Source organism: Coptis chinensis, chromosome 7 (genome assembly GCF_015680905.1).
Source record: "Coptis chinensis isolate HL-2020 chromosome 7, ASM1568090v1, whole genome shotgun sequence".
NCBI classification, from domain to species: domain Eukaryota; kingdom Viridiplantae; phylum Streptophyta; class Magnoliopsida; order Ranunculales; family Ranunculaceae; genus Coptis; species Coptis chinensis.
Window position 1 is genome coordinate 76,463,544 of NC_141462.1, and position 14,029 is coordinate 76,477,572.

Consider the following 14,029-nt stretch of genomic DNA (forward strand, 5'->3'; position numbering starts at 1 on the left):
TGTGAAGGTATGCCCAAATATCAAAACAAATAACACAACTATAAACTGCAAAGGAGTCCTTCCGGCTAACACATTTTTGTAAATATCATCCAAACAAGGTATTCCAACATCTCAAAGCAAGGTGTGCCCCATGGAAACCCGATCAAAAGCGCCTAGGTCCTCTGCCAGATCAACATACCTTCCATCTACAGTCCTAGAAGATCCGGAAGCACAACTTGGAGCGGCACATCAACCTATTGAGCCTAAATATATCACTTTTATCTTCACTACCACTAGATTTTGCCACCACTAAAAGCATCTAATATTTACGTCTCACTATGGTGTTTCCTTTAAAAACCTAGCACGAAATTCTGATGTGTTGTTCTTCACGTCGATGGTGTAGAATGAGTTAGCAATAGAGTTTACACTAAGACCCATAATCAATGCAACATCACTCTTCTTGAATACCAAATCTTTGTTACCAATCCAATAGCAAAGTCTACCAACTTTATGGCTAACTATGACACAAACTAGAGTAGTTGTTTAGTGCATATTTTTGGATTTGCAAAAGCTTCAAAAGCGAATTCTCAAAATCCTCCATTTCTTCCTTACTAAATCCACCAAATAATTTTACTGCATTTTTATCTAATGACATTCTACATGTCGGGTTAAGCTTCCTCATTTCTCCACCATAATTCGAACCAGTAAAGATAAAATGAGGGTGGGGTTATAATATGGAGATTGAAGTGAAACTAAAAATTAGGGTTTCCAAATTTAATTGAGCTTCACTGGGGCCGTTTTTCCCCACAATTCCCAATTGATTTCTTTAAGTTTTAGGTTAATGTGACACATACATTTCAAGGTCATTTCCTCCGCGTGTCGGACTTCATTGGGTACCCAACTTCATTTCCCCAAAAATCTTGATGTCCATGTTGATTCCTCTATCAAAAGAACAAACACATTCCTACCCTAGAACTATCGGCAACTTTACTATACATTGTCTAAATAATTAATTCTAATAAGGTTAAAAAAAAAAATTCAATAAATTCGATTATAAAGATTAACATTCTACATGAAGCTTTTTTAACATGCGAAGCATGCTTGCCACTAGATATCATGAAATAAACATGGGTATTTGAAAAAAAAAAAAAGGGTTTGATTGCCTTTAAATTGGGGACACATGTCAATCCTCAAATTTCCGCCAAAATAATGATATTCATATTAGATGCGTCGATGAATAACTATATTGTGGCCTTAAGACTATCGATTAACTTTCTTGTATATTGATAATTATTTATGGGTACCCAAATTATTCATTCAATCTATTTAGGGTCCATTTATGGGTTAATTTGGGTAATTTAGTCGAGTTGCATACTTGCATGTCCTCTAATATGGCAACAAACGAATTACATTGGGTTTGACAAAGGGTCAAAATTCACTTCATTTTCTAAATTAATTTTGGTCTTGCTGTCCTTCATTGTTTGTGTGTCATGATGACCATTTACGGTAAGGTGAAAAGAAAACTAACCACCCCACATAATTCTGATGCCTCGTTTCCCGCAAACATTTATCTTTGAAATACTCATCTAAAATTTGATCTCTCTCACATTCTAATATTATTTACATTAGCAACAATCTACCAAAGCAACAATCTACCAAAGTTAAATCTACCAAAGTTATCAACATGCCTCTTCACGGATGTTCAAGCCGGTGAAACCACCGATTACTCAGTGGCGAGTCACGAGAAAATGTGGGATAGTTATTCTACGATGACTACACTGATGAAGAAGAAGGCGATGAAGAAGAAGAGATGCATGATCCTTATTTTGTTGAAGACCCTCTACGATTACATGTGGGAAGACCAACATGATGATGATAGTTCGATTCACGGGGATGATGGCGATGATGAAGAAGAGGGAAGATGAAGGCGAGGAGGAAGATGAAGGCGATGAAGATTAAGGGTTGTTATGTTACGTTCGGTTTTTATGTTGGGGTTTATGTTTTGTCTTAGTTTAAGTGCTTTTGCAATTTTTGTTGATGATAGTTGTAGAACTGGAACATGTCCTAATCTTTGTGTAGATTTTGCTTAGTTTTAAGGGTTTAATACATGGGTTGGTTTAATTCATGATTTTTATCTTGTTATTTTTACAAGAATCTTATCTATTATTCATGTTTTTTTTTATCATTATTCATGTTATTTTTACAAGAATCTTATTATTTCTACATTTTTCTTATTAAAAATAATTTTTTTATAATAAAAATAGTATATGAACAGTGTTAATGTCAATAACCGTCCATCTTAATGTTTACGAATCTTGAGGCTTTTAAACCACGAATCGTTAAAATGACCGTTCATTTGCATCTCTTCATCTCTAAAGATAATCGTGGTATCTATCCACCCATCAAATTACTTGAAATAAGGAGAGAGAGAGTGTTGCGGTGGAGAGAGTGTTGCATGTCCCGTGGGCATTGTTTGAAAATAAGGAGAAGGGCAAAAGTGTTAAAAGTGTGGTTGAAAAGTCAAAATTGAAGAGTGGTTACTATTTGAGAACAGATTGACATTATGGGTTACTAATTGGAAAATTACCCCTAAAAAAATGTGTCTACAGCTCAATTTCTAGATTAAAAAACCATTATTAAATGAATTATTAAGTGTCAATCTTGTAATATAACACAACTCACGACCTAAGTAATTGTTCCCTCCTTATAAATACACTCATTGTGACACTAGCATTTCAGACGTGACCCGTGCAGCTTTGGTATCTATTTTTCTTTGAGTGGCAATGGAAGTAATTTCTCGACCAAATTCGTCTTCTTTGAACCCAAACGCTCCTATGTTCATACCAGGGGCGTATCGGGAAGTTGTGGATTTTTCCGACCAATGGTGGGAACTTGTCAATTCTTCAGCTTGGTTCCGTGATTACTGGCTCCAAGAATGTTTTCAAGATCCCGAATATGACCTTGATTTTTCTCAAAATGACGAACCTGTCCTCCCGGAAATTGAGTCTGTCTTTGATGGTTACACCAACAAACGTAAGTCTTCCTATTACTAACGATCCAGTCCTCTTTTTCTTTTGAGTCAACTCACTGAGTTTGTTTTATTGTGTGTTTTGTAGATGATGAAGAAGAGAAAGACTACTTTACCGAGTTGGTGTCCTTGGGATCGATGAAATACCGCAGATCTCGAGGTGGGGTTGCTGAGAATCCAAAGTATTTTGAGAAAGTACCCAAGTTTGTGAACGTGAAAGTGAATCCAAGACCGATTCAGCAGCCTAGGTGAAGGTTGAGTCAGCTAGAATGAGTTAGTCAGTTTTTAAGTGGAACCGGAGAATGTTCATTTTGTGTTTTCATGTACATGGTCAGCACTAACTTTGTATATGTGTAGTTTGTTTTGTTCTTGAAATTGAAATAAATAATTGGAAACAAAAACTCCGATTGGTGTTTGCTTGACATTGATGAGAATTTTTGTTTTTAAATATTGATTTGCTTTTGCTAAGAGGATAAGATCATGTAAATTTGGAATTTTTCATGGTAGTTTTTTGGATTATTGAGTAATATTTTATGTAAATTTGGAATTTTCTTTTTCGTTTTTCTAAGATGTGGCATGTTATTCATTGCCACTATTGGTGAGTTTTCCCAATTGGGAAGAAGCATTCATGTTGAAGCAAACCTCAAAGATATATATTATTTTACACTACCCTTCGATGAACAGGAGGAACACTTTTGTTTTGATAACCAAATACTGTCAATATAATGACAAACAGCAATTAGGGATTTAGGGTTCACAGCAATTAGGGATCAAAATTCAAAGTACAAAAGATCAAAAAGAGGGAGGTCGAATCCTTATCTATGAAGTAAGAACCCAACTTACTTGGGTCATGGGCTTCGATTCTTCGAATGACGACTCATGTATCAATTATCAATACAGTAGTAGACAAAGTTCGAACTTTATTTGTTTTTTAAAGCAGAACTAAAGAGTTTTGTTGCTACCAGCTGAACATTCACCATAGGCATATTACTAAGAGTCTAAGACTAGTAGTATACAACAGTACAACATGAATGCAGAGCTTATTCTCATAAGAAAAAGGTATGGATTTAGGCTGAGAATTATGGTGAGGATGAAAAAAATCAGTTTGTTTTGAAACTTGTAACCATACCAACTGATATTGCAAATCTCAACAGCTTTAGTCATTTTCGGTCGTCAACTATTTATGAATTTTCATCCTCATCTGACGAGGTTAGAAATTATAAATCGAACTGATTTTCTAACATGATGATCTCCACGGCATCCATATGGTATTCACCCGAAAAATCACTGCGCAGTTCCGTCAAGTTTTCTTTCATCGGACACTATATATTTTTCCTAGATACTAATCATAAGGGTGTTTCCTCCGATATTTTCTTATAACGGGTCTTGTGCGAGTAAATGCAATAACTTTATGTTTGTGCCTTTGTGGGCCTTCCGCTGAACTCTCCAATTTTTATTGGACCATGGGCCAAACATTGCAGGCTAAGAGTCTAGGGTGTCTAGCACTCTAGCTAGGATTTGGATACAGTTTTGTAAACCATGGGCCGGGTTAAACTTTGGTTAGCTAGCCAATTTTGTCCATTTGCACCTCCATGGAAAGTTGGAGACAGACCCGGAACCAAAATTCAATGTATGGGCCCTGTTATGATGGGTAGACCGAAGAGCGAAAGTAAGTCTTTATGGACAAGATGGAGGTCGTTGCAGGGCCAACTTTGGGGCAAGGCCAACTAGGCAGCCGCCTAGATCCCCCGCAATTAGGTCCAGAAAAAGGCCCCCAAAATGACAATAAAGACTATTTATATGTCTAAACTGTCATACTAGCCCAAGCCAATAACTAACATAGTCCAAGCCCAATAATTAAATCCTCTTCTATTCTTTAGATTCTAAACCTATATACATAGTCCAAGCCCAATAATCAAATACATCTTCATTAGATTCTTAAAAACTAGTTTGAACCCTGCTCCTCAAAATACAGTGGAGAGCTCAAACCCACTAACCCAAACACACCAGCTTATGACAATACAACAAAAAAAAAAAAAAAAAAATAGCTTTGTTTGAATAGGCCCCATTTTTTAGGCTTGCCTTGGGTCCCCAAGAACTCAGAGCCGGCCTAGGTGGTTGGGTCTACTAAAACTGGCGCATCAACAAAAGCTTTTGGGCTAGGTTCTTTTCGGGGTTGATGAGCCTTCGGACAATGTAAACCTTCGGATTAGGGTCCTTTAATGTAACCGGTGTGAGACTACCTTAACCCTCTAAATATTTCAAACAAAAAAAAAGATTCAATTTATGGGGTGCAAGAGTATATGCAACTCTCAACTAGGGAGTAAGACGAGAGGGTGCGGCAGTAGAATTTTTTGTAAAATTTTTGGAGGTGTGAATCCTTATAGTCTAGCCATTTTTCAAACAAATTACTTATCATTATGTACCTTTTCCAAATCTTTGGGGTTGTGACCGCATTTCACGCACCCCCGGTTCCATGTATGGCATGATGGAGATATAAAATGGTCGAGACCAAATCACCAATGCGCATAGGCGCATGGCCTTTTACATTGGAGAAGATGCTCTTTCAAGACAAAGTCCTCTCTTTATAATTTGTCCTTATGTGGTAATGTCGGTTGTTTGGGTGGCCCTTGCTCAACCACTACATTAACAAAGTCGTGTTTATGAAGTAACACCATCTTATCTTTGTTCTACCGTGTCATTCGCAGTTGACGTTCACATCAACTCAATTTACTTGATGGTCCCTTATCATCTGAGAATCAAAATAAGTGTCATCTTAATCTTGGGATTTGACACTCAAAAAGTCCACGTAGCATGTGGATGTCATGAATGACTTAGACCAACTTGTTCAACAAGTTACAGACCAGCTCAAAATCTTTGACTTGGTTTAAACTTCAGAAACCAGCAAAATAATGCATTAAACTACTCTTAATCACCTTTTAATAATCTAAAACGAGGATTAGATACTTGGATACACGTCATAACATAATTGAACATCAAAACCACAATGTTAATGAATACGGATTGATGTTAATTAGTCGGTGTTGATGCTAATGGATACCCAAATTGACAATTTTGACCAACTGATTAGCCAGGGAAAATGGCCATCATAGACATTTCAACGCAAACTGCCCAAAATATCGACACATCAATTAAGCCGACACTGTAGAGTATCGTGCTGATTCCCCAGACATTGGCACATATTGCGGCATTTTGAACTATGCTTGACATAGATGGAAAAGTCCATCTTGCACCATTTCGTAAAAAATCTATATTTAAATATAGCAAACTCCAATTTTGTCAACAATGCACAAACAAGTTAAGGAAATGAAGCAAAACTTGTGTTCTTTATATGTTTTCTACCATGTGATACATCAGTGAGAGAGAGGCCTTGTTTCTAACTTCTAAGCTAAAGCTAGGCCTCAAAACAAATGAACAAATGATACTAGACATCTTTTTATATCACTTCTTTTTGAAATTTACAGCCAAAACCTATTAAATATACATCAAAACAAACCTAAATAATGAAATTAAATAAAGATGTGATCTTATTGTATAAGTTGACTTTTCCTTACCCCTTTGATTAAGCAATTTAGTATAACAATGACTCGAGGAACATGTCGTCTCGTGGTTCTTCTTTCGTCTTGGGAACACACTGCTGTCCATTTGTTGAGGTTGATTCATGAATGAGTTCATTGAATTGTTATAACCTGAGAAGCCAAATCCCCCTGGGCTCTGCAACATTTCTAGAGTGAAGGGTGCTTGTCCTTCGGACATAGGAATCCTCACATTGCGATATGTGTTGCCTGTGTTGTTGTTAGACTGAGTTGTCGTAACCGATGGCCTAATGGGCATAGTCATATTGCTGTTATCAGGAATTGGCCTATTGACATTGTGGTGGCCACTACCACGAGCTGCTGGGACATCGTGGTTGTGTTTCCCTTCATACGTTGTGATCACCGCTCTCAGATCATGCGATGCCCTCTCAACGTGTTTTCGAACTGGACATCCAGCATTTGTACACTTGTAATAGCTCCTAAAATAAGATAACCAAAACAATGTTAAAACAAATTTAAAATTGGAAACCGTGTCTTTTTTTAGACACCATGTTCATCTTAAGGCAGTTTAATTTAGAATTTCGCCATCAGCACGTGAAAAAATTATGTTCTGTAAACATAGGAAAAGGTCCAAAACACACAAAAGGCAATGTTGATTATGTGACCTGGGTAGTTTGCAATGGATACATCCGTCTCATTGTCTAGGATACTTGAAGTATAATAATGAAATTGAAAGACAATAAGCTTCTCAAAATTAAGTTAGACAGGCACGAAGCATGCTCACCTTGGATTGGGATTCCCTTTTACTACTTTCTGCCCATATTTCCTCCATCTATAGCCATCATCAAGTATATCAATATCACTGGTTGTTTGAACTACAACTCTAGGTTCCCTCACAGTTCTACTTCCAGCAGCAGAGATACCCTCATTTTCACTCTCTTTCTTCCTGAAAAACAAAAAGGAAATCAACCATTTATGAGTATTACATTATAACAAGCATATATGATACGTAATAAGTTCCAAAGTGAAAAAGAAGAGCCATAAATGAGTGCTAAGCTAGAAGTATTACCATTTTTTAGCTTCAGGTTCATCTTCATCAAATTCATCACCACCAGACCTACTCCTCTGAGAGCTATGGTCGAATTCATCATCTCAATTGAGATTGAAGAATTTTCTGGTGTTGTAACAAGATCCAGTTGTGAGTTTCCATGTGTTGCAAAATGATCAGAGACTTCCGAATTTGTGGGAGGCATAGATGCTTGAATTGATTGAGAAGAAGCTGATGATCTTCTAGTAGACTGAGGTTTAGGGTGGTTATGACTACCCTTGTACACAATCTCAGTAATTTGTCCATCTAATGACCTCTCCACTTTTTTCTTAGTTGGACAATTTGGAAAAGTGCACTTGTAATAACTTCGCGGATTTTCGCTCCCCTTGACTTGTTTTTGTCCATATTTTCTCCAATTGTAGCCATCTTCTGATCTTCTCTGCTCTCTAAGAGTTTGTGTAGGTTGAGAGTACTGATTATAATCAGGTTGAGATGCATCGTTACTTTGAGAAGTCATTTGTGCATTAAAATTCTCCGGCGTAAAGCTTTGTGATCGTAATGGACCAAATTCAGACTTTACGATGGCCTTAGTTCCAGCAGAGCAATCACTTTGCTTGCTTGGTTCTTGGAAACTCCATGGTTGTTGTTGTTGTTGTTGTCCTTTATACGCTTCTCCCTATTAGTTTACATCAAGCTAGTACTTTAGACCATATGGTAAAATTGAAACAAATGAAACTGAAGAGAGTATAGAATGAATTCATTACAAGAGATTGAAAAATACCGCAGACATAGAGGATTGAAACATCGATCCAGACGACACAGTATTCGATTTTGTTTGTGGTTGAAAGGAGAAATCAGAGTAGTTCCTATCTTCTTGCTTGACCCCTTGCTGAAAATTATTAGAATTAGCTCTCCAATTGAAAGTTTGAGCAGGAAATGATCCAGTAGTTGGTGACGGTAGAAGCTGCAAACATAAAAAAAACAGAGAAAACCAATGAGTACAGATTGAAGTCGAGAGCACTTATCCAATCTAAAACACTAGAGACAGTTTGCAGAAGCAAAAAACACAAAAACAAGGGAGACACATGTTTCAAAAGTAGAAATAAGTCATAAAACAGTTAAAGTAAATGATTGGATATTTGTCAAAAAATCTTGCTTTTCAGACTGACTCATAACTGATCTGACTAATAATTGTCAAAATAGATATTAAAAGAGATAAAACACCAAAAAGTAGATTTCTAAACACGGAAACAATCTATAAAAAGTAAGCTAATCAAGGCTTCTGACACTTACATTAGAAGAAGAAAGAAGTACAGGTGAGTCTAAGAGTTCAGCAGGACTTAAACCAGCTGGAATAGAGAAGTAAGAAGAAGGAGAAACAGAAGGAGGTGAAATAGGTAATGAAGGTGGTGGAATTGACTTGAACTTTGGAACACCAGCACCAGTTCTATCAGCAATTCTATCACTAAGTCCACCACCTCTTCTCATCATATGGTGGTGTTGTTGGTTGTTATTATCAGTTGCATCACCCCCACCCCCACCACCACTAGCAAGAAGGTCAGAGAAAGATGAGTTCATATATTGATGAGTTGAGAATGAAAAAGTAGGATGGGAATTTGCTGATGTTTCTAAACTTCCAGCTGAAGAGGCCATGAGAGAGAGTTGGTGTGAAGAAGAGTTTGAAAGAAGAAATGAGAAGAAGAATGAATGAATAAGAGAGAAGAAAAAATGTACACGTCTTGAAGTAAAGGAGCCATAGCATCTTCTTGGAAGTTATAGAGCGAGTTTGACTGTTGAATTTCATTTTTTGGTCAAATGTTGTATGTTTGACTGAAGAGAGGCGGCTGAACTCAGATTGGCTTGTCCACATGTTTAGTTTTAGTACGTAAATTGAAATTCCCATTTTACCCACATTGTTTACATTAGTATTTATTTTATTTTATTTTATTTTTTTCTGGAGTTGACTTTTATTGACTTTGAAATGACCATACCAACCCTTTAATTGTACCAATTTCGGTAGAGTAAGTTGAACTAGAAGAAATGTGAATATGTGATGCACTTATTAATTTATTATGCAGGTCAATTCAATTATAGGTCTTCAGGCCAATGCAGACATGCAATGGTGTTTTTCCTAGTTTAGCTGGATCCGAGTACATTTTGACTTGGTAATTTTCCGTACATAACAAGAACGAGAAGATAATAAGTTTTCGTTGAGTCCTATGGTTTGGTGCGTGAAAACACCAAATCACAATACTACAATAGATGGGGTTAGTGGCGTTTATGTGCTCCAATGGGTTTTAGCGTTAAATTTAAAGCAATTTTATTTTTTTCGATTTTAGCCGCCATGGCAATGGCGGGTGCAAAACACATTTTTTTTTAGTTAAAATTTTATTGATAATGATAACGAGTTTTACAAATAATTAGGACAAACGTACAACAAGCTGCGCCGCGAGTCCTTTCTGAATGACAAATCATATTCTCCTAAAATACAAACTTCGTTAGAACCGGTACATCATTCGTTCTGATCATAACTTTACTGCAATCTCTTAAGGAGCTCAACAGATTTGTTGTGCTTAAAACCAAAAGTGTTGGCCGAGGCGGAATAAAACAATACTGGTTAGCCCTACAAACTTCCTCGTGTTTCTCAATCTTTCCTGTCGCTGCTCTATTAACTGTGTCACCCACCTCAAAGACTCCATTCTCAATCCCTACCAACGGAGAGGCTCCAGTTACATCAACACACGCATGCCTTCCCTCAGACCTACTGTAGATCAATACATCCGCAGGTTGAAGTGTCGATCTTCCCTCATTCGGATCAGTGAGAAAATTGACGGGAGCCTCCTTCTTCACTTGTACCTCAGCCCTCCAAAATGCATCACATAAAATGTCTAGATTGGTATTTGAAACCTGAAAAGTGTCGACAATGTATTGCATAGTCTCCGAAAGCATCCAGTCTACTCTTTTTGCAAACAGGGCATAGACCATCGTCAGAGTACAAAGAAAACATGAGACGGTACTAGAAAATAGAACGATACGTACTCCACCGACGACATACGCTGTCCAAGTCATTTGGAAATTCTAGCCGCTATACACACCCACAAAAGGTGTGTAGATTTATTTCTTTGGCCGCCGCTCGTTCTGGCGTGTAGAGCATACGCTATATCATTAAAATTCGCGGTATATATAACAAAATTTATACCGATAGCGTTCATGGGTTAGAGTTTTGACGCACCATTGGATCACAATTTTTGTGGTATTTAGTGTTTTGCCGCACCATTGGATCATAATTGCTACCAAATTCATGTTTTCATCTATTTACATTGAAAATGAATTTTTCCTCTCCTGAGAGCATCATCAACGCGTTGCTAAAAAAAATTGGGACACATCAACTTTTTGTGTTAGTAAAAATTGCTAAAATCACATTACGTACCAACGCATTTTTTTTCCAAATTTTTTGTTTCTATTTCGGACGGGAATACTTGTCCTATCCCAATTTTAATTTTTTTTTACACGAGTAAACTTGTCCCGTCCACTATTCCATTCATTTCTTTGGCGCCCAACGGTACAAAATCTAGCCGTTTCAATTTTTTATTTTAAAAAATATAAAAAAAGTTTGGATGGCACGGCAAAACTTGACCTGTCTTATTTGTGGGATGGAAAAACTTGTCACGTCCAACCCACTACTAAAATTGTGAGTATTTTGGTTGTAAATTTAACAATTGTTGAGATAAAAACGAGGTTTTAACAGCGCGTTGGTACTCAAATTGCCAAAAACATTGTTGTAAAGGTGCGTTTTAGTCACGACCTTACGAATCTAGATGATTAGGGAAGATGGTGTTATGACTGAGTTCGAATGATCAAACTGCCTACGTATCCAGTTCTCCGGTGAACTGAAATCAAGTCGGACATAGTTCATGTTGAGTGATTGAATTGGAGATTGAGAGAATATGAGCATGAAGCTCCCCTTCCTTTCACTTTGGTATTTCCCTCGTCATTTATAGTCTGTGACCTCCGATCAATGAGGCTCTTGAATGAGCTTAAAGGGAGGATAAATGAGTGAATGGTTGCTGTTATAGAATTGCTGTAACGGTTGTCTTTCCTTCTTTGAGCGTTACAAGACCTGGCAGGTCTTGATATGAGCGACTTGGCAGGTCTTGGTATGAGCGACTTGGCAGGTCTTGATATGAGCGACCTGGCAGGTCTTGATATAGTTATATATTGAGTTGTGCTGGACACATGTATAATTTGTATATTAGTCCCTCACACAGCCCCTCTCATTAAGTCGTTCCTATTTTGTAGGACGATCTGATGAGAGGCTAACTCTACACGTGGGAAACACACGGGTTACATAATGATTGAAGATGCAAGTAATACTGTTTTGACAAGAACTGAATTGATTGTATAAATGTAAGTCCTCAATTAGTGAGAAAATTGTAGCTCAAGAGAGTATTAGAGCTCAAGTGAGCGTTTTGTACTGAGTTGATCATAAGAGTATAGGTCCCCTACTAGTGAGAAAGTTGTAGTTGTAGAGAGCATTTGATTCGAATTTCTGCATTGAATTGATCCTAGAAGTGTAGGTTCTCAATTAGCGAGAGGTGTTTGATCTATGTAGTCTTTGAGCTCGAGTGAGCGTTTTGCTCTTAGAGAGTGTTCTACATTAAATTGATTCTAGAAGTGTAGGTCCTCAATTAGCGAGAGGTGTTTGAGCTATATAGCCTTTGAGCTCGAGTGAGCGTTTTGCTCTTAGAGAGCGTTCTGCACTGAATTGATCCTAGAAGTGTTGGTCCTCAATTAGTGAGAGGTGTTTGAGCTATATAGCCTTTGAGCTCGAGTGAGCGTAGGTCGAGGGACCCTTAGTGCTTAAGTAAGTGTTATGCCTGAGTGAGCATAGGTCAAGGGACTAGGAGTGCTCATGTGAGCGTTCTGTTTGATTGACCTGTAAAAAATGTGAGCTATCACCAAAGAATTAGTACGAACTAACAGTAGTAATTCTGGAGATGCATAGAGCATAATAACTGAATTGAACATGCTTAGATGGCAATGACTAGCCCCAGTTCGGAGACGGTTGTGGCTAGCCCCCAATTTGGAGCTTGATCGATCTGTAGTAGGTTGAACTAATACAAAAAAAAGTATTTAGAACAAAATAAATGGTAATTTCGGAGATGTGTATCAAAGTTTAATCGAACAATGGCACGTTGAGGGGAGTCAATCTTTGTGCACAATCTGTAAGGTGGGTACTTAAGTGAGTGTACCCAAGGTAGAAAGAAGACCAGTTGCGCAGGTTCTCCTTTATAAGAAAACTATGTCTCTATTAAAGACAAGTAGCACTTGATTCTTCTGTAGCCCCAGTTCTAATAGTGAGTGACCTGTGTTCATAACAGTGCAAAGAATTTTCCAGTGTGAGCCTGTTGCAAACTCATCAGTAAATTTCAAGCTTAAAAATAGATTTCTATCTCTAAGGCAGAGTTTGATCTCCTGTGTGAACTTCATATGTTTGAGCAAGAGTTCTACAACTTGGGTGGTCTCTTGATTGCTCTTTGGAATCCGTGATACGCAGTCTAGTAATGGCTGGAAAGCGTCTTTTGGATTTGAGAGATGTAATTGCTCAGGTCGTCGCTCACCCTTAGGATTGATAAGGTTGCTTTCTAAGTGTTGATCTTCCAAGTCATAGCAAGCTGATGGCCAAGTCCAACCTGGAGAGGCGAGTTAGTTTGAGGTCGCATGACACCTTACCAAAGTGTTGACCTTTTGTTGGAATCTTGAATGAAACTGTGTACTCATGGGTTTGAACCCATGACCTTATGTCTTTACTACACTCTAATGTGGGGGGCTTTAGTCCCACATTGGTTACTAAACTTAAGTCACTTGAGTTTATATTACTTTGTGTCCTTATGGAGGGATAGTGTAGAGAGATATAAGGAGGCGCTCGCGCGCACACAAGGTCACCTTGGTTTGGGGGCTCTTGGGAGGTGGGAGCTCCAGAAAACCTTAGTGCGCGTGTGCCCACACACACACACATCGCGCGCAGGGTGTGGTGCAAATCCACCCATTTGGGCTTCGCGTGGGTGCGAGTACTGGGCTTGTTTTTGCAAATCTCTTTTTGTTGGTTTCAAAAACAGCTATGCGCTTTTCTTGCCCTAGGATAGTGCGTGCATGATTCTTGCCTTGCCTTCAGTTGCGCTGTTGCGTCTTCAAGTTTCTATAAACCAAAACTTTTTTCCGTTTTCAAATAATGAAAAATATATCTAATTTCTCTTCTCAAATAAAAACCATGTCTGGAGTACTAAGAGTTCTAGGGGTTGTCATTTGCTGGTGACTTACCCTTCCACTGTTGTATCCTAGGAGGCGTGCGCTTGAAGCTGGCAGCTTCGTTACCGGCGGCGTTTTTCGTCTTAAGGAAATTGTGTCGAGCACAAT

General features: G+C 38.0%; 2 protein-coding genes across 2 annotated transcripts; one reads left to right on the forward strand and one right to left on the reverse strand.

The window, feature by feature from the left end:
* The first annotated feature begins 2,660 nt into the window (after positions 1-2,660).
* Positions 2,661-3,429, forward strand: LOC147488974 (protein EARLY RESPONSIVE TO DEHYDRATION 15-like). The gene is made up of 2 exons (XM_086570700.1): positions 2,661-3,012; positions 3,096-3,429. Exons 1-2 carry the CDS (start codon positions 2,763-2,765, stop codon positions 3,257-3,259), a joined length of 414 nt encoding a protein of 137 aa, XP_086426826.1. The 5' UTR covers positions 2,661-2,762; the 3' UTR covers positions 3,260-3,429.
* A 3,010-nt stretch (positions 3,430-6,439) lies between these two features.
* LOC147488975 (WRKY transcription factor WRKY24-like) lies at positions 6,440-9,353 on the reverse strand. The gene is given in 7 exon segments (XM_086570699.1): positions 6,440-6,668; positions 6,671-7,043; positions 7,349-7,510; positions 7,634-7,718; positions 7,721-8,288; positions 8,394-8,576; positions 8,906-9,353. Coding segments are annotated over 7 exon segments (1,800 nt in total). The 5' UTR covers positions 9,266-9,353; the 3' UTR covers positions 6,440-6,599.
* Positions 9,354-14,029: the final 4,676 nt, after the last annotated feature.

Coding starts and splice junctions, on each gene's coding strand:
- LOC147488974 (XM_086570700.1), top strand. CDS start 2,763: ATGGAAGTAATTTCTCGACCAAATTCGTCTTCTTTGAACCCAAACGCT. Junction 3,013..3,095: donor TGATGGTTACACCAACAAAC/GTAAGTCTTCCT, acceptor TGTGTTTTGTAG/ATGATGAAGAAGAGAAAGAC.